The sequence below is a fragment of the Carcharodon carcharias genome, chromosome 3 (assembly GCF_017639515.1).
Source record: "Carcharodon carcharias isolate sCarCar2 chromosome 3, sCarCar2.pri, whole genome shotgun sequence".
NCBI lineage: Eukaryota > Metazoa > Chordata > Chondrichthyes > Lamniformes > Lamnidae > Carcharodon > Carcharodon carcharias.
This window is the reverse complement of record NC_054469.1, coordinates 20,496,487-20,517,863: the sequence shown is the minus strand read 5'-3', so window position 1 is coordinate 20,517,863 and position 21,377 is coordinate 20,496,487. Positions and strand designations below refer to the sequence as shown.

Sequence of the window (21,377 nt, the reverse complement as noted above, 5' to 3'; positions counted from 1 at the left end):
CTGCACACCCAGGGCCTAATGTTCCTCCAGACCCAGGGCCGAATGTTCCTGCACACCCAGGGCCTAATGTTCCTGCACACCCAGGGCTTAATGTTCCTCCACACGCAGGGCCTAATGTTCCTGCACACCCAGGGCCTAATGTTCCTCCACACCCAGGGCCTAATGTTCCTGCACACCCAGGGCTTAATGTTCCTCCACACCCAGGGCCTATTGTTCCTGCACACCCAGGGCCTAATGTTCCTCCACACCCAGGGCCTAATGTTCCTCCACACCCAGGGCCTAATGTTCCTCCACACCCAGGGCCTAATGTTCCTCCACACCCAGGGCCTAATGTTCCTCCACACCCAGGGCCTAATGTTCCTCCACACCCAGGGCCTAATGTTCCTCCACATCCAGGGCCTAATGTTCCTGCACACCCAGGGCCTAATGTTCCTGCACACCCAGGGCCTAATGTTCCTCCACATCCAGGGCCTAATGTTCCTCCACACCCAGGGCCTAATGTTCCTGCACACCCAGGGCCTAATGTTCCTCCACACCCAGGGCCTAATGTTCCTCCACACCCAGGGCCTAATTTTCCTGCACACACAGGGCCTAATGTTCCTCCACACCCAGGGCCTAATGTTCCTCCACACCCAGGGCCTAATGTTCCTCCACACCCAGGGCCTAATGTTCCTGCACACCCAGGCCCTAACGTTCCTCCACACCCAGGGCCTAATGTTCCTCCACACCCAGGGCCTAATGTTCCTGCACACCCAGGGCCTAATGTTCCTCCACACCCAGGGCCTAATGTTCCTCCACACCCAGGGCCTAATGTTCCTCCACACCCAGGGCCTAATGTTCCTCCACACCCAGGGCCTAATGTTCCTCCACACCCAGGGCCTAATGTGCCTGCACACCCAGGGCCTAATGCTCCTGCACACCCAGGGCTTAATGTTCCTCCACACCCAGGGCCTAATGTTCCTCCACACCCAGGGCATAATGTTCCTGCACACCCAGGGCCTAATGTTCCTCCACACCCAGGGCCTAATGTTCCTCCACACCCAGGGCCTAATGTGGCTCCACACCCAGGGCCTAATGTTCCTCCAAACCCAGGGCCTAATGTTCCTGCACACCCAGGGCCTAATGTTCCTCCATACCCAGGGCCTAATGTTCCTCCACACCCAGGGCCTAATGTTCCTCCACACCCAGGGCCTAATGTTCCTGCACACCCAGGGCCTAATGTTCCTCCATACACAGGGCCTAATGTTCCTCCATACCCAGGGCCTAATGTTCCTCCACACCCAGGGCCTAATGTTCCTGCACACCCAGGGCTTAATGTTCCTCCACACCCAGGGCCTAATGTTCCTCCATACCCAGGGCCTAATGTTCCTGCACACCCAGGGCCTAATGTTCCTGCACACCCAGGGCCTAATGTTCCTGCACACCCAGGGCCTAATGTTCCTGCACACCCAGGGCCTAATGTTCCTCCACACCCAGGGCCTAATGTTCCTGCACACCCAGGCCTAATGTTCCTCCACACCCAGGGCCTAATGTTCCTGCACACCCAGGGCCTAATGTTCCTCCACACCCAGGGCCTAATGTTCCTCCACACCCAGGGCCTAATGTTCCTCCACACCCAGGGCCTAATGTTCCTGCACACCCAGGGCCTAATGTTCCTCCACACCCAGGGCCTAATGTTCCTCCACACCCAGGGCCTAATGTTCCTCCACACCCAGGGCCTAATGTTCCTCCACACCCAGGGCCTAATGTTCCTGCACACCCAGGGCCTAATGTTCCTCCATACCCAGGGCCTAATGTGGCTCCACACCCAGGGCCTAATGTTCCTGCACACCCAGGGCCTAATGTTCCGCCACATCCAGGGCCTAATGTTCCTGCACATCCAGGGCCTAATGTTCCTCCACACCCAGGCCTAATGTTCCTGCACACCCAGGGCCTAATGTTCCTCCACACCCAGGCCTAATGTTCCTGCACACCCAGGGCCTAATGTTCCTCCACACCCAGGGCCTAACGTTCCTCCACACACAGGGCCTAATGTTCCTCCACAACCAGGGCCTAATGTTCCTGCACACCCAGGGCCTAATGTTCCTCCAGACCCAGGGCCTAATGTTCCTGCACACCCAGGGCCTAATGTTCCTGCACACCCAGGGCTTAATGTTCCTCCACACCCAGGGCCTAATGTTCCTGCACACCCAGAGCCTAATGTTCCTCCACACCCAGGGCCTAATGTTCCTGCACACCCAGGGCTTAATGTTCCTCCACACCCAGGGCCTAATGTTCCTGCACACCCAGGGCCTAATGTTCCTCCACACCCAGGGCTTAATGTTCCTCCACACCCAGGGCCTAATGTTCCTCCACACCCAGGGCCTAATGTTCCTCCACACCCAGGGCCTAATGTTCCTCCACACCCAGGGCCTAATGTTCCTCCACACCCAGGGCCTAATGTTCCTCCACATCCAGGGCCTAATGTTCCTGCACACCCAGGGCCTAATGTTCCTGCACACCCAGGGCCTAATGTTCCTCCACATCCAGGGCCTAATGTTCCTCCACACCCAGGGCCTAATGTTCCTGCACACCCAGGGCCTAATGTTCCTCCACACCCAGGGCCTAATGTTCCTCCACACCCAGGGCCTAATTTTCCTGCACACACAGGGCCTAATGTTCCTCCACACCCAGGGCCTAATGTTCCTCCACACCCAGGGCCTAATGTTCCTCCACACCCAGGGCCTAATGTTCCTGCACACCCAGGGCCTAACGTTCCTCCACACCCAGGGCCTAATGTTCCTCCACACCCAGGGCCTAATGTTCCTGCACACCCAGGGCCTAATGTTCCTCCACACCCAGGGCCTAATGTTCCTCCACACCCAGGGCCTAATGTTCCTCCACACCCAGGGCCTAATGTTCCTCCACACCCAGGGCCTAATGTTCCTACACACCCAGGGCCTAATGTGCCTGCACACCCAGGGCCTAATGTTCCTGCACACCCAGGGCTTAATGTTCCTCCACACCCAGGACCTAATGTTCCTCCACACCCAGGGCCTAATGTTCCTGCACACCCAGGGCCTAATGTTCCTCCACACCCAGGGCCTAATGTTCCTCCACACCCAGGGCCTAATGTGGCTCCACACCCAGGGCCTAATGTTCCTCCACACCCAGGGCCTAATGTTCCTGCACACCCAGGGCCTAATGTTCCTCCATACCCAGGGCCTAATGTTCCTCCACACCCAGGGCCTAATGTTCCTCCACACCCAGGGCCTAATGTTCCTGCACACCCAGGGCCTAATGTTCCTCCATACACAGGGCCTAATGTTCCTCCATACCCAGGGCCTAATGTTCCTCCACACCCAGGGCCTAATGTTCCTGCACACCCAGGGCTTAATGTTCCTCCACACCCAGGGCCTAATGTTCCTCCATACCCAGGGCCTAATGTTCCTGCACACCCAGGGCCTAATGTTCCTGCACACCCAGGGCCTAATGTTCCTGCACACCCAGGGCCTAATGTTCCTGCACACCCAGGGCCTAATGTTCCTCCACACCCAGGGCCTAATGTTCCTGCACACCCAGGCCTAATGTTCCTCCACACCCAGGGCCTAATGTTCCTGCACACCCAGGGCCTAATGTTCCTCCACACCCAGGGCCTAATGTTCCTCCACACCCAGGGCCTAATGTTCCTCCACACCCAGGGCCTAATGTTCCTGCACACCCAGGGCCTAATGTTCCTCCACACCCAGGGCCTAATGTTCCTCCACACCCAGGGCCTAATGTTCCTCCACACCCAGGGCCTAATGTTCCTCCACACCCAGGCCTAATGTTCCTCCAGACCCAGGGCCTAATGGTTCCTGCCGCGAACCCAGGGCCTAATGGTCTCCACACCCAGGGCCTAATGTTCCTCCACACCCAGGGCCTAATGTTACCGGCCACACTCCAGGGCCTAATGTTCCTCCACACCAGGGCCTAATGTTCCTCCACACCCAGGGCCTAATGTTCCTCCACACCCAGGGCCTAATGTTCCTCCACACCCAGGGCCTAATGTTCCTCCACACCCAGGGCCTAATGTTCCTCCACACCCAGGGCCTAATGTTCCTCCACACCCAGGGCCTAATGTTCCTCCACAACCAGGGCCTATGTTCCTCCACACCCAGGGCCTAATGTTCCTCCACACCCAGGGCCTAATGTTCCTCACACCCAGGGCCTAATGTTCCTCCACACCCAGGGCTTAATGTTCCTCCACACCCAGGGCCTAATGTTCCTGCACACCCAGGGCCTAATGTTCCTCCACACCCAGGGCCTAATGTTCCTCCACACCCAGGGCCTAATGTTCCTCCACACCCAGGGCCTAATGTTCCTGCACACCCAGGGCCTAATGTTCCTCCACACCCAGGGCCTAATGTTCCTCCACACCCAGGGCCTAATGTTCCTCCACACCCAGGGCCTAATGTTCCTCCACACCCAGGGCCTAATGTTCCTCACACCCAGGGCCTAATGTTCCTCCACACCCAGGGCCTAATGTTCCTCCACATCCCAGGGCCTAAGGTTCCTGCACACCCAGGGCCTAATGTTCCTCCACACCCAGGGCCTAATGTTCCTCCACACCCAGGGCCTAATGTTCCTCCACACCCAGGGCCTAATGTTCCTGCACACCCAGGGCCTAATGTTCCTCCACACCCAGGGCCTAATGTTCCTCCACACCCAGGGCCTAATTTTCCTGCACACACAGGGCCTAATTGTTCCTGCACACCCAGGGTCTAATGTTCCTGCACAACCCAGGGCCTAATGTTCCTCCACACCCAGGGCCTAATGTTCCTGCACACCCAGGGCCTAATGTTCCTGCACACCCAGGGCCTAATGTTCCTCCATACCCAGGGCCTAATGTTCCTCCATACCCAGGGCCTAATGTTCCTGCACACCCAGGGCCTAATGTTCCTCCACACCCAGGGCCTAATGTTCCTCCACACCAGGGGCCTAATGTTCCTCCATACCCAGGGCCTAATGTTCCTGCACACCCAGGCCTAATGTTTCCTCCACACCCAGGGCCTAATGTTCCTGCACACCCAGGGCCTAATGTTCCTCCACACCCAGGGCCTAATGTTCCTGCACACCCAGGGCCTAATGTTCCTGCACACCCAGGGCCTAATGTTCCTCCATACCCAGGGCCTAATGTTCCTCCACACCCAGGGCCTAATGTTCCTGCACACACAGGGCCTAATGTTCCTGCACACACAGGGCCTAATGTGTTTGACTCTTAACTCCCCTCTGAAATAGTGTAGGAGGAGGCCCTATGGTGCAGTGGGTAACATCCCTGCCTGTGAGCCAGAAGCTCCAGGTTGGAGCCCCGCTCTAAGACCGGAATGTTCTGGCTCTGTGGGCATCATGGCGGGTGGGGGAGGGACAATATGGCGAAACAGCCAAAAACTGGCTTCACGCCGCCGTCAAACCGGTTTTGTGTTCGTCCGCTCCAACCATCCACAGCAGGCACCGCACGTCAGGAACTTATCTTCAATACTTTGGCATCTGATTGTAAGCCCTGCTCACCGGAATCATCTCCCACCGCCACCACCACCACCACCACCCCCCCCCCCCCCACCCCACCCACCCCCGCTTGCGCGCAGCATCGGCACTGTCGCCGCCTCCCGAGCTGGAGCACCGACCCTGACCGAGCTCCTGCGGCCAGAGCAGGGGTTAGGGGGACGTCGCCTCAGCTGTCGAAGGCACCCAGGACGCCTCCCCGGGATGTGTGACTGAAACAAGTTGGGGGGGGGGGGGGCCGCGCCCTGCTTGGCCTCTGGCTTCACCGGAGCGGCCCCGGGCGGCCAGCGTTGAGCAGTGTGCGCGTGGCTGCAGTTTGAATCTGATGCCCCTGCGAGAGGAAGCAGTGAGGTGACCACTCGGCAGGGCGGTTTGGAGGCCGCCCATCGAGCAGGACGGGCGTGTTTCCCATGACTGCGTGAGGCGGGAATGGGACCGTACAGTGCGGGTAAAGCGGCTTTCTTCCCCGCCCACTACCACACTTCCTGTAAACCTGGGACGGGACGATTCTGCCCTGAATCTTGATGGCCGGGAAAGGCACAGACAAAGCGCAGCCTCACAGGTTGACTGCCCACCCTGCAAACCCTTCCAACTCGCCTGTGGCAGGGAGTAAAGAGAGGGAGAAACTCCTGGTCGGCCACGTTTCATGCAGAGTCACACCCCTCGAGCTGCAGCCCCTGGCTTCGGCTTAGCGACCCGTTCCAGCCCCGGAAACGAGGTGCGGCAGAAACAAAAATTGCTGGGAGAAAACTCCGACGGCATCCGTGGAGAGAAGGGCAAAGTCGACGTTTCGAGTCCTCTTTGGAACTTTTCTCAGAACACGGAGCGCTTGTCTTCTGAAGAAGAGTCAGACGGACTCGAAACGTTAACTCTGCCTTTTCTCCCCTCGGACGCTGCTGGACCCGCTGAGATTTTCCAGCCATTTTTTGTTCTCGTTTGGGATTTCCAGCATCCGCAGTATCTTGCTTTTATCCAGATGTAAGCGCGTGTGCCTTGCCTGCCTCATGCATCGCTAGACGATGAAGTCTTCCGAGTTGGACTGAAGAAACCAAAGTACCGATTCGGCTTAGAAGGGCTTCTAGGTCTAGCGAGCCTAGTCAAGAAAGGCAGCTCACCACCACGCTCTCAAGGACACTTTGGAGGGGCGGGGGCTGCTATATGCTGATCTTGCCCACACCCTGAGAATGAATAAGAAAAAACCGATTCATCCGCGCTAAGAAACTGAGGTTCTAATGGGCAGCACACTATGTACACGCCCTATCCACATCCCATTCACAGTCAGAAACAGGGAATGGTCAAGGAATCACTAGACCGCTTCAGGCAAGAAATAGGACAGATCAAAACTTGAAATGAAAGATTGGAGAGAAAAATCAGCGATTAAACTCATTTTACCGCAGGTCAGATGTCATAAATTGAAGCAATTTACAGGACCACAGAACCTTTCTTGGTATATGATCTAGTGTGGGAGAAAGCAATGTATTATTCGGGCCCTGTAAGGGTTAACAGCTGCTAGTTGCACGCTAAATCCTTTAATTCCAAACCTTCATTTAAGCTCTGCAATTGCAGCCGCTTGCTATCAACATGGCCTGTAAAACTGAAACCAAATAATGTTAAATCCAGGAAAAGAGTCATTGACCTGGTGTATCACATTTCAGTGAAACAATGTTACTTTGGCTGATTTCTTCAGTTTGCTTTGATTTCATCCTGCACTCTGTTAGAAAGGTTAATGAGAAGGACATATTGTATTCGGCATTACAAGCACAGGAACTTTAACCATCTTCAGACACAGCATTTGATGTGGTTACCTCATCACCAGCCTCTGATCTGCTTATTACAAGCTCGCCACATTTCAGGCTTGACTCCAAAAGCATGCTGCTTCAGGCTTTAAAGGGTCAATCGCTGACCCTTTTTTTTTGGGGGGGGGGGGGGGGGGTTGGATAGCCATAGGTGTGAAGGTGTGGTGCAGCACTGTGTGATACGGAGCTCCCTGGCGCATCACAGTTGATACCAGCCTCACAGCTTAAGGACAGGCCTAGGGCAGGATTTTACAGCCCCGTTTCGGTGGGGACAATGCAGAGGGACATTCTAAGCCCTCACTGACGACAGCGGGAACGTAAAATCCCCCCTTGCTGGAAAATTCAGCCCCTGGTCTTCACATTGCCACCTTACGGTGCCATCTTATCTCATTTGCCCGCTCAACTGCGTCCTTGGCTTTGCCCATCCCCTTTACCTCGAAAGTCTGGTGGTCCCCTCCCAGTTCCTCTGGTCTCCCGACTTCAAGAAGGCGGCTCACCACCGCCTCCTCAAGGGCAATTAGGGATGAGCAATAAACGCTAGGCCCAGCCAGCGAGGCCCACGCCCCGTCAATTGATAAAAGAAACCTACCCATCCTGCACTCCATCCTTTTTGCAGGCTCTGCAGCTGTACCACGGTGAGGGTCTCAAACTCTTCCTCTCAAACTACTCCATGTTTGCTTCACCGAACTCTCAGTCACCTCACAAAGCTCTCAAACGGCTCAGCGTCAATCCTATCCCTTTCTCAGCCGAGCGCCTCAAATGTAAAAAGAGACATAAACCTGAGTGCAGTGGGCAAGCTGTTGCCCATTACGGTTCCTGGGTCTGGCTGTCAGGTCACCCAACGCTGGGGTGTTAACGGGCGGGATAATGTCCCGCCCACGCCAACAACCAGCCACCCACCACCGCCCGACCGGATTTAATGCGATGAAAATCAGATCGTTTCTAAAAATGGACACGTGAAATAAGCAGCGCCCCGGGTCAGCCAGCTCAGCAGTGGGGACGACAGTTTAACTGAGAGAGGGCAGGACCCTCGGGGCCCCGCTGACGTCAGGATGGGAGGCGGATGGAGCCTGAAAACACAGGCCCGGTCGCCCGTGCCGTTTTTCCCAGCACCACTCCCGGCACCAGCCACTTCGGAGGAGCCAGGTCTGTGCCCGGCAAGGCTGCCCATCCCCACAAGGCAGGCAGTCCAGTAAGCTCGCTGAGAGGCTTGTTCAAGGTCACTAATGGAGGTCAGCTGGGATTCTCCAGTCTTCCCAGAGGGTAATTTAACTGCATGGAGGCTGGCACCCAGCAACAGGCCGGGGTACCGGTGCTACGGACAAGCCTGTAGGCCTTCCCTGCCTGCCTGGGTGTAGAGGCAACAAAGGCTGGCCTGAATTGGGATTCCCCCACCCCAGCCTGTGAGAGGGCACCTTCATGCTGAAGCACCCTCTCAGCCGTTCACCCTTTACTGTAGTCTCCCAGCTTTGAGAACCCACCTGCCAGGAAAGCTGCCTCCAGTGCCGCTGAAGGGGGAGCCCCGGGCAAAATCTCAGGGTCAGTGACCGTTTCTCCCCGGGATTGGGTTCGGGAACCCCGGGAACAGTTCTGACTCCCGTTTCCTGCCTCCAAAGCAAAGGTTCAGCCCTGAGTGTGCATTCCCAGCGATGCAGGTCAATGTCCTCAGTAATCCATATCTTTTCGTGTCTAGTTTTCAATCAGGAACCTGGATGGGGTAAGCAAAGAAAAATGCTGACAGATAAACCCCTGAAAATAGGTCAATAATGCTGAAATTCAACTGACAAATGTTCAAAGGATCAAAATAGACTCATTTTAAATTCTACATTGAATTCCAAAATAATGTCCAGGAGTTATAGCTCACTAATGCTTGCCCATGTAGCTGACAACCTACATTGAAGAGATTGGTAATCATGTAAATGTTTTTATTCTTTCATGTGATTTGGCCATCGCTGCCTAGGCTAACATTTATTGCCCATTCCTGACTGCCCTTGAGAAGGTGGTGGTGAGCTGCCTTCTTGAACTGCTGCAGTCCATGTGGTGTAGGTACACCCACAGTGCTGTTAGGGAGGGAGTTTCAGGATTTTGACCCAGCGACAGTGAAGGATCAGTGATATATTTCCACGTCAGGGTGGTGTATGGCTTGGAGGGAAACTTACAGTTGGTGGTGTTCCCATCTATCTGCTGCCCCTGTCCTTCTAGATGGTAGAAGTCATAGATTTGGAAATTGCTGTCGAAGGAGCCTTAATGAGTTGCCACAGTGCATCTTGTAGGTGGTACACACTGCCAATATGCATTGATAGTGGAGGGAGTGAGCGTGTAAGGTAGTGGATGACACACCGATCAAGCGGATTTCCTTGTATTGGATGGTGTTGAGCTTCCTGAGTGTTGTGGGAGCTGCACTCATCCAGGCAAGTGGAGAGTATTCCATCACACTCCTGACTTGTGCCTTGTAGATGGTGGACAGGCTTTGGGGAGTCAGGAGGTGAGTTACTCGTCCCAGAATTCCCAGCCTCTGACCTGCTCTTGTAGCCACAGTATTTATATGGTTAGTCCAGTTCAGTTTCTGGTCAATGGTAACCCTCAATATGTTGATAGTTGGGGAGTCAGTGATGGTAATGCCAATGAACATCAAGGGCTGATGGTTGGATTCTCTCTTGTTGGAGGGGGTCATTGCCTGGCACTAATGTGGCGCGAATGTTACTTGCCACTTGTCAGCCCAAGCTTGGATATTGCCCAGGTCTTGCTGCATTTGGACATGGACTGCTTCAGTATCTGAGGAGTCGCAAATGGTGCTGAACATTGTGCAATCATCAGCGAGCATCCCCACTTCTGACCTTATGATGGAAGGAAGGTCATTGATGAAGCAGCTAAAGATGGTTGGGCCTTAACTCTTCCCTCTTCTCTTTAGATCCATCCTGTCCTGAATTCACTGATCTCAGTGTCTCCAATTCTTGTCATGCCTCGGCTCTATTTCTAGTGGTCCTAGCAAGGCGCTTTAAGCGATGCATCGTGCAATGGTAAACTCTTTCTTTCCGAATGGGGTTACATTTTGATACACTTGGCACACGAAACAAATCTTTCCCTTAGTTTGCAATTTTCCTCTTTTCCTTCCTTTGAAAGAAAAGATTCTTGGAGAGAGAATCTATAAGAAATCAGCATTTCCTACTTCAATTTGCTCTTTTTTTGGTCGGTCTCTACTCCCAGCATTAGTCAGGGAAAGGTGAGAATATGGAACTCACTACCACCTGGAGTGGATGAGGCGACTGGCATCGATACATTTCTGGCATCGATACATTTCAGGGGAATCTATGTAAACATATGAGGGAGAAAGGGATGGAAAGGGATGTTGATCGGATTAGATGAAGTAGGGTGGGGGGGGGGGGTGCGGGGACGGTGTTGAACACGGACCACTTGGGCTGAATGGCCTGTATCTGTACTCTAAATTCTATGTAAATAAAATGAGAGTTGTTCAGTCTTATCCTTCTCAAAGTCTAAACTCTGGATGATCAAACAGTAGAAAAAAAGAAACACTATAATCAGTCACCTTTAGCTAATGCCCTGATACCATGGCACTGACTGCATTCTATCTCTACCAAGCTAATTCTTTTAAAATGTACTTGCAGGCCTGAAAACCATTGTGGGTGCACTGATACAGTCCGTGAAGAAGCTAGCAGACGTCATGATCCTGACCGTGTTCTGCTTAAGTGTCTTTGCACTCATTGGGCTTCAGCTATTCATGGGGAACTTGCGTCAGAAATGTGTGCGGGATTGGCGAGTTGTTGGCGATGTCATGCTGAATGACACACAGAATTATACCTGGCCTTGGAACGTTACATTTGAAGAATTCATTAATGATAAAGGTAAGCCTGAGATCACCTAACTGATTAATATGTACTCAAAATCCTCTGACATCTCCAGGAATATTAGAAACAGGAGGAAACCATTCCACCCCTGTGATAGTCCCACCATACAATTATATCATGGATGATGTGTACCTTGACTCCACTTATCTGCTTTATATCCATATCCCCTGATACCCCTATCTAGTGAAAACCTATCTCACAATCCCAGGCAGGGTGCAGATCTGATGGGTAATCACTCTTGTCTCTCTGTCTCTCTCTCTCTCTGTTACAGCCATTCTTTTGTTTGTCTCTATTAATCAATACTATTATGGCCTTTCCTCCCTCGTAGCTCCTATGTTGCAGACACAGTTCCTCCTTTTCTCTTCATCACACAGTGTTCTATTCTTCATTTATTCTTCCTCAAGACTTTGAAATGGTGGGGTACCTTACCCCCCTCAGTCTTCCCTGTCTACCGCAATCCACAGGTGTTTAAAATGGTGTCACCTAATCACTAGGTCCTTACTCACTTTAGCTTTGCTTATTCACCCAGAGAGCTGTCAGCATCTGGGATGTTCTATTTAAACAGGCAGCGGAAGCTGATTCCATCAATAATTTTAAAAGAGAGCTGGATGAAAACTCGTGCGTGAGGAACTTACAGCCAAAATGTCGGTGTTGGGGTTTCAATTCTGTTCCACGCCTTGCAGCCCTGGTGATGTCTTGCACTTGGCATAACCTTAGCTGTTCAGGCAAACTCTTAAAAGAGAGGCCATGAAAGAACAAGATTTTTTTTTTTAAATTCCCCTCTCGTTCTCTCACTTCCTGGAAATAAAGGTCCAACCCTCATGATCTTGCTCCTCAATTCCCAAGTTCCTCTCCTGCAACCCATGTCAATCTGCTGCACAATGCCTTGACCAAGATGGGCCTAGCCAGGCCTCACCCCCCGCCATTCCCCACTATTTCCCATGTGCAGAGTCATCTCTGCAGATTCAAACCAGCTGGCTGCAGACCATCCTTGGTCACCGACTGGGTTTGCAATTTATTGTCCAGCATGACCAGCTCAAGCAATAATATTATTCCTTCTACACTGCCACGTTCTCCTATATTGTAAGGGCAACCTGAAAGGTAAGAATGATCTGAGGCACCTTTTCCCCTGAATCCCCAGGCTCCATTCCCCTGCAAGCTGCAATTTTAACATTGGTAACTAGCGCTTGAAAGTCTAATCCTTCGCTTAGCTCCTGTTGACACGGCAGTGTTCAGTTTGACACTCGTCTTTCCTTTTGACCTCACCTGCCTGTTGTCCTTTGTTAATGGAGACTCGTGATACTGTGAACGAGAAGTGATTTGTGTCGCTTTCATGGAGTAAATAATGTAAGATCCTGCACTGTTGGTGGAGTCTCACACAAAGCAGACGGGGACTTATAACTCTCATCCTTGTTTTCAAACCCCTCCCTGGCCTTGTCCCTCCCTGTCTCTGTAACCTCCGCCAGCTCAACAGCCCCTCCGAGATCTCTGCCCTCCTCCAATTCTGGCCCCTTGAGCCTCCCTGATTTCCCTCACTCTGCCATTCATAGCTGTACCTTCAACCACCTAGAGCCTAAGCTCCACAATTCATATCCTACCACCTCCTCCTCTCCATCTCTCCTTCCTCCTTTGAGACACTCCTTAAAAACCTACCTCTACCCCAACTTTTGGTCACCCATCCTAAGAGATTTTACTATGTTAAAGGTGTTAAAATGTCGGATTGCAAAATCCTAAATATCATCCCAGTGACACAGAATACCACAGACATCAGAACCGTGACCCTGACTGGCTGCGTTGGTGATGACAGGACTTTACAAAATTTCCCTCCAGTTGTTTAAAGGAAATTGCCACTGTTGACTCTGGAATCCCCAATTGTGTGCAGCTCCAAATCCACCCTATCCCCCCACCCCAACCCCCAACACACATAAAACCATAGGTACAGGGAGGCGCGTCACAAGGTCCCAACCTTACAAACAGGTGAGGCCAAGTTTGAAGGCCGTGAGAATTCTCCCCAATCAATTCTTGCCGTAAATGCACAAAGAATAATTTGCCACATCCTGATTACCCATCCCACCCCCAACCCCCCCCCCCCCCCCCCCCCCCCCCCCACCCCCAACCTCTTCCTAATGGATACACAACATATGGGTCATATGCTTGCTTCATCCAAATGTTGATATTACTAAAGCAAACAGGATGCTTGACTGAAATTAAATTTCATATTTACAGAGGATTTGCTTGCAGCAATCACAGGGTAACTAAGCAACAATAAATGACATTTCTGCTCTGTGCTCAGCTTGCCCTCTGTACCCTTCCCCCGTTATCTTTCAAGTGCGTATGCACAAGAGTCCAAGAGATCATAATACAAGAAAAGGCAGTTTGTCCACTGAACTGGCCTTTCCAATGGACTATCTATTGATTCCTTCACTTGCCTTGGATGTTTTCTGATTATTTAATGTTGGGTCACACATGTTCAGAAGGCCATTGATTCTGGAGGAAGTTCGGTGGAGGTGACCAGAATGCTGTTCGAATTGGATCTCCCAACCTGAGAGGCTCACTTAGGTGACCAATGGAGAGCAGATTTCAGAGTCTACGGGGTTGCCAACTATGGGTGGAGGTATTCCTGGAGGGTCATGACCTCCCACCTCCTAGCACCTGCCCAGAAAAAAATAGGCATTCCCCACCCACCCACCAGCCCCCCACCCAACCCCCCCCCCCCCCAATTTCTTCAAGGCCCCTATAAATAAGTAATAAAACTGCTGAAAAAATATGAAAATGATGCACAATCACTGTCGTGTCCCCAATGAACTGCTTGCAGCAGCGACCTGGGGGTTAGTCTTTCATCCCTGGCCACTCCAGGAGGGTTGGCAACCCTGATGGGCCTCCTATGACGAGTGGCATCAATAGCGCAACTGCTGATATGGCACGTCTAGACGCGTGGAGAGATAAAGAGCGTCGATGTGTTCAAGGGGCCGCCCAGCTCTCCCCTCAACCTGCCCGCCCACTATCGAACGATCGTGGCAATGCTCGGATGCGAGGGGTGGGGGTCTTCACCCAATACGCAAGGCTTGGCCATTTAACCACATTACCAGTGCCTATAGAACCCGACAAAGAGTCAACTCTTGTGGGAGTGGGTGTGCGAGTGAGGAGAGGGAGGAGAGAAGGCGATCTGGGGTTTAAAAAAAGGCGAACCAAAATTTGAAAAAGAAGCCTCGTTTACAGAAGCATTTAGCTTATTTCTGTCTTCGCTGGAAGTTCCTTCCCATTGCCTGGGCTATTTCTAGTCACCCTCTCAACACAATAGGATCTTTGGCATCCTGTATTGACATTTCAAATGCTGTAAGAGCAAAGCATTTGCATTCCTCGCAAAGAGCGGGGGACAATGCCTGCAAGTTGCCGAGGATAGGATTTTCCAGCTGTAAGGGAAGAGGACATTTCATAAGCGCTCATCCAGGGATTGGCTTTGACTGCTGATGGGTGTTAAGACGTCTCCCCATGTGGATAGCCCAACCCTCCTAACCTCCCCCACCACCACGCCCAGCCCCCAGTATGATCAACATCGGGAGAAGCATTTTCCACACCCTGCATATCCAGAAGGAAACAAAACAGGACAACTATTGGTCTGAACTGGTCTTGTATACCCCCAAAAATGGAATTCCAGTTCAGACCAGTAGTGGCCATTTCCCAAGTTTTCCTGGTTCTTCCTTCTGGCTTAGAGCTGTCTGTAATGTGCCTGAGGGGCTGAGTGGCCTACGCAGAAGGAAAAACACAGGAAAATGTGGGATGGAATAGTACCTGTAAAACTTGTCTGAACTGGTCTTGTATACTGTAAAATGGAACTCCAGTATTACTGATGGTTACTGGCATTTGAACATGTTGAACTGGTTTTTCTTCTGGGATATCCTGTTCCTATCTTCCTATGTAAGGGCAGTAAATGCTTTTGGAAGTTGCAACTGTTTTTAAATGTCTGTCCACTCTGTCTACCTGTCTGTTATTGCTGTTGAACACAGAGTTCACAGCAATGTGTGCTCAACATGTGCGTATGTGTGTCTGTGTCTATGTCTGCGTCTGTATGTGTATGTGTATGGTTGTGTGTGTGTCTGTGTGTGTGTTTGTGCGTTTGTGTGTCTGTCTGTCTGTCTGTGTGTGTGTGTATCTGCGTGTCTGTGTATGTGTCTGCGTGTCTGTGTGTGTGTCTGTGTGTGTGTTTGTGTGTTTCTGTGTCTGTCTGTGTGTGTGTTTGTGTGTTTCTGTGTCTGTCTGTGTGTGTGTGTGTGTGTCTGCAAGTCTGTGTGTGTGTGTCTGTGTGTGTGTCTGCGTGTCTGTGTGTGTGTGTCTGTGTGTGTGCATGTCTGTCTGCATATGTGTAGGGTGTGTGTCTGTGTGTGCATGTGTGTGTGTCTGTGTGTGTGTGTGTGTGTATGCGTGTGTGCGTGTGTGTCATCTGACTGTGTGTGTGTGTCATCTGTGTGCATGTGTGTGTCTGTGTGTGTGTGTGTGTGCGTGTGTGTCAACTGTGTGCGTGTGTGTGTGTGTTTGTGTGTGTGTGTATGCGTGCGTGTGTGTGTGTGTTTTTGTGTGTGTGTATGTCTGTGTGTGTATGCGTGTGTGTGTGTCATCTGTGTGTGTGTGTGTGTGTGTGTGTCTGTGTTTGTGTGTGTGTTTGTGTATGCGTGTGTGCGTGCGTGTGTCATCTGTGTGCATGTGTGTGTGTGTTTGTGTGTGTGTGTTTGTGTGTGTGTGTGTGTGTGTGTGTGAAGAAAGAAAACAAATAATTGATTTGGATCCAGTGCAATATGTGATTAACAGCCTAACACGTAATAACAGCAAAAATGGAAATTCTAACAAGCCAAAATTTGCTTCAAAAAACTTCCCTTGTACAGATCGTTAAAAAGCAAATCCAATCACATCTTTTTTTTTCATTTTGTAAAGAGCAGTCCATCTTGCCAAACACCATTGATTCCAGCTGAATACCTGCAGAAGAATGCAACTTTAATCAGAGTATAAAAATAAATGGACTGATCCACATGGACTGGCATCAGATGATGCCTACTCATCCATCAGTAAAACTGTATGATAAATCAAACGGATTACCGCTTAAACTGGAGCTTTATCAAAATGGTCCTAATCTGCTTCCAAAGCTGATTGTGTCTTACATGCTCCCTGTGGAAAGATATCACAATATTGTGATTATCCCAATATTGTCAAATGCTGTCAATCCCATCAGGATTTTCCTTAATAAAAGTCTTTGTGTTCAAGGGCAAAATGCTAATGGCCTTCTTAATCAGCCTTTCTTTATTAAAATGGTGGTCAGAAGAATACAGGTGGTTTCTTATCAGTTCAACACACACTGAAGCCATCAAGAGTTTTTTCTTCACGCACACACACACTCACACACACAGGCACACACAGACATACTCACGCACACACAGACACACAAAATCACACATTCACACACACACACTCACACACACACACACACACACACACACACACACTCACACACACAGACAGACACACTCACAGACACACACACACATACTCACACACACACACTCTGACACACACATACACTCATACACACACACAGATACAAACACACGCTTACAAACACACACACACTTACGCACACACAAACACACACACACTCGCACACTTGCACACTCACACACAGACACACACACCCTCACACTCACACACTCACACACACACACACTCTCAAACACACATAGACACAGACTCACATGCACACAAACACACATGCACTCACACACACGCACACACACACACACTCACACACACACACAAACACACACACACGTACACACACACAGACACGCAAACACACAAACAAAATCACACACAGACACTCACAAACACAAACACTCACACACAGACAGACACATGCACACACACGCACACACTCGCACCCACACACAAACACACACACACACTCACACATACACACACACACACACACTCTCGCATACATTCACACACACTCACACTCAGACATGCACATAGACTCATACACACACACACACTCATACACACAGATACACACACACACGTACACACACACAAACACACACATGCACACTCACTCAAATGCACACACACTCAAATGCAGACACACTCGCACACAGACACACACATAGGCACACACACACACACACTCACACACACACTTACACACAGACACACTCACACACACACACACACATACACTCACTCACATGCTCACACACACGCGTGCACACACACACACATGCATACACACACAATCACTCACACACACATGCACACATAGATACACACACACACATACACTTGCACACACACGCAAACACACACATTCACAATCACAAACAGACAGGCACACACATGCAGACACACACACCCACACAACCTTTGTCTTAAAAGCAAAATACTGCAGATGCTGGAAATCTGAAACAAAAAAAGAAAAACGCTGCAAAAACTCAACAGGTCTGACTGCATCTGTGGTAAGAGAGAGAGAGAGTCAGTGTTTCAGAGCTCTCTGAATGAAGAGTTATACAGACTCAAAACGTTCATTTTCTCTCTCTCTCTCTCCCACAGATGCTGTTAGACCGGCTGAGTTTTTCCAGCATTTTCTGTTTTTGTTTGAATCTTTTTCTTACCCTGGTGTCTTTCTCTTGTTCCACCTCCCCCCACCCCAACACCCCCCCCCACCCCGTCCCCACCTCCCCCCACCCCCCAACACTCAGTGACCCAATCCCACAAGAGTTGACTCTTTATCGGGTTCTATAGGCGCTGGTAATGTGCTTAAATGGCCAAGCCTTGCGTAGTGGGTGAAGACTCCCACCCCTCGCATCCGAGCATTGCCCCGATCGTTCGACAGTGGGCGGGCAGGTTGAGGGGAGAGCTGGGCGGCCCCTTGAACACATCGACGCTCTTTATCTTTCCACGCGTCTAGACGTGCCATATCAGCAGTTGCGCTATTGATGCCACCCGTCATAGGAGGCCCATCAGGGTGGCCAACCCTCCTGGAGTGGCCAGGGATGAAAGACTAACCCCCAGGTCGCTGCTGCAAGGCAGTTCATTGGGGACACGAGAGCAATTGTGCATCATCTTCATATTTATTGGAAAAGTTTTATTTCCTACTGTATGAAGCCTCCAGGAGTCTAGCTCCGGTTGACAGACAGATGAAAATTATAGGCTGGATTGTGGTCGGCCTGCTCACTCCAGGCCCTCTTGTAGTAACGAAGCAAGTTAATGAAGTACCTCGAATAACTCAGGAAGCCATTGTAGTAAAGATTGAAGTTTGCTATCATTGAATCTCTGCTGGGTCAATAATGTCACCTTATGACCCCATTACCCTCCTCGCCCACAGTTTTCTCCTGTTTTTTTTGTAACATTGGGGGTTTAGATCTTCAGGCGCTTTCGAATGGAGCTCGAGACGGCGGCTGTGTTCTCACAGTTTGATCTTTGGCCGCGGGAAACAATAGCAAGGCAGGATTGACCGCCTAGCCCCGTGGACATTTAGAGTTAACGATATGATGTGGGACTGGAGTCACATGCAGGGATAGTGTGGCAGGCAGCCACTCACAAAGGGCACTCGTGAACCGGTGGATTTTTTTTACAATGACCAGCCTGGGAACATTAATGTTCATTTTCTAGCGCTAGCGTATCATTTCCCAGTTCACACTTGCTTCAGTGGGGTAATAAACTAGGGGTGAGTAGTCCACTACTATCAATACTAAGTTCTGTCTTTAACCGTAGCCAGTGAGGCTCCGCAGGCAGCTTCTACCTGGGGTGAGGAGGTGAGTCATTGGATTTTTTGACTAATGGAGCTGAATAAGAGATGGAGATTGATTACCTTTAGGGACCAGGGAGTACTTAGACAGAATTTGCCCACAGGACCGTAAATAGATGGGGCAGGGTCCATGATAGGGTAGATTGTGCAAGGCCTGTGGAAGAAGCTTGATCAAGTCAATGGCCTTTTGGCATCATTGAATGGCTACAACATAGAAGGAGACCATTTGGCTCTTTGTGTCCACATTGGCTCACTGCGGGAGCAACTCAGCTAGTCCCACTCATTCCGGTCTGGTTGATGCTGGGGTTTGGTGTTCCAAAACACATCATCCAGGTATAAATTCCAAATCAATCAAATCTGTTTCAAATCAAGTTAACGCCGCTCAGGGAGAAAGTGATGACCCACTGTCTGGTCTATAATGAAAACTCCGCAGCAATCCCATCTCTCATGCTGATCTCATTTCGGGATGCAGTAGAATTTACAAACAATAGGAGACTATTGGAGAATGGACCATATACAAGTGGGACCGTATAAGACATTCTGTCCACCAAATTAGTGTTAGAGCCTCTATTAAACCAGCAATGAGAAAGAATTGTATCTGAACTCATTAAGCAACTTGTTTTCATGTTGAAACCAGCCACTGCTGTCTCAATCCTTGTAACCTCCTCCAGCCCTACAACCCTCCCTCTCTCTGTAACCTCCTCCAGCCTTAAAACCCTCCCTATCTCTGTAACCTCCTCCAGCCCCTACATCCCTCCCTATCTCTGTAATCTCCTCCAGCCTTACAACCCTCCCTTTCTCTGTAACCTCGTCCAGCCCTACAACCCCCCTTTCTCTGTAACCGCCTCCAGCCCTACAGCCCTCCCTATTTCTGTAGCCTCTTCCAGCACTACTACCCTCCCTAACTCTGTAACCTCCTCCAACTCTACAACCCTCCCTCTCTCTGTAACCTCCTCCAGCCTTACATCACTCCCTGTCTCTGTAACCTCCACCAGCCCTACAACCTTCCCTATCTCTGTAACCTCCTCCAGCCCTACAACCCTCCCTATCTCTGTAACCTCATCCAGCCCCTACAACCCTCCCTATCTCTGTAACCTCCTCCAGCCCTACAACCCTCCCTACCTCTGTAACCTCCTCCAGCCCCTACAACCCTCCTTATCTCTGTAACCTCTTCCAGCTCTACAACCCTCCCTATTTCTGTAACCTCCTCCAGCACTACTACCCTCCCTAACTCGGTAACCTCCTCCAGCCCTACAACCCTCCCTCTCTCTGTAACCTCCTCCAGCCCTACAACCCTCCCTATCTCTGTAACCTCCTCCAGCCCTACAACCCTCCCTCTCTCTGTAACCTCCTCCAGCCCTACAACCCTCCCTGTCTCTGTAACCTCCTCCAGCCCTACAACCCTCCCTATCTCTGTAACCTCCTCCAGCCTTACAACCCTCACTCTCTCTGTAACCTCCTCCAACACTACAACCCTCCCTATCTCTGTAACCTCCTCCAGCCTTACAACCCTCCCTCTCTCTGTAACCTCCTCCAGCCCTACAACCCTCCCTATCTCTGTAACCTCCTCCAGCCCTACAATCCTCCCTATCTCTGTAACCTCCTCCAGCCCTACAATCCTCCCTATCTCTGTAACCTCCTCCAGCCCTACAACCTTCCCTGTCTCTGTAACCTCCTCCAGCCCTACAACCCTCCCTATCTCTGTAACCTCATCCAACCCCTACAACCCTCCCTATCTCTGTAAACTCCTCAGTGCTACAACCAAATGTTTAAACCAAACCAAAGGTTTATTTGACATTTTTTGCTCACTAGCTAACAAGTAGACTAATGCTATTTTTAATTTTGTTACCATTTAGAGAACCACTATTATATCGAGGGAAAAAAGGATGCCTTACTCTGTGGAAACAACACAGATGCTGGGTAAGTAGAACAATCATCTGTTTATGGACTAGATGATATGCAGACCATCACTGGTCCCAGTGTTCCCTTTAACATTCGATTATTGTTTCCTTTAAGTGCACAGTCCCTTTAAGTTATTTTGCGTGGCTGCAGGCTGATATCATTTACCGCAGAGCGAGCCCTGCACAGCACCTAGCAGGTGACTGCACCACTGCGCATCCTGGTAGGAACTTTGCCCCAAAGTACACTTTTCAAAGGATATCTCTTGGTGTCGGGGGGGTGGGGGTGGGGGGGGGGTGGGGGAGAATGGAAGGGAAGGGTCAAAGCGGAAGGCTGGAGGGATGAAATGGTGAAAAAGGGGTTAATGGTGCAAATTTAATTTAGACACTGAGCATAAGACGTGAAGATGCAAAATTCACTCTGTTCAGAATTCCAACTGAGGCCTAGTTTGTGGCTGCAGCCCTCTCTCCATTTGTTATGTGTTTCTCCAGATCTCTCTCA

General features: G+C 50.8%; 1 protein-coding gene across 4 annotated transcripts in view; it reads left to right on the top strand.

The window, feature by feature from the left end:
- Positions 1-21,377, top strand: part of scn5lab (sodium channel, voltage gated, type V-like, alpha b) — a 273,446-nt gene that overhangs the window by 83,545 nt on the left and 168,524 nt on the right. For all 4 annotated transcript variants that reach the window (XM_041183161.1, XM_041183162.1, XM_041183164.1 and 1 more), the window contains 2 exons: positions 10,946-11,182; positions 20,834-20,897. In XM_041183161.1, coding sequence (XP_041039095.1) covers positions 10,946-11,182; positions 20,834-20,897 — 301 coding nt within the window. The remainder of the gene's footprint in view (positions 1-10,945; positions 11,183-20,833; positions 20,898-21,377) is intronic.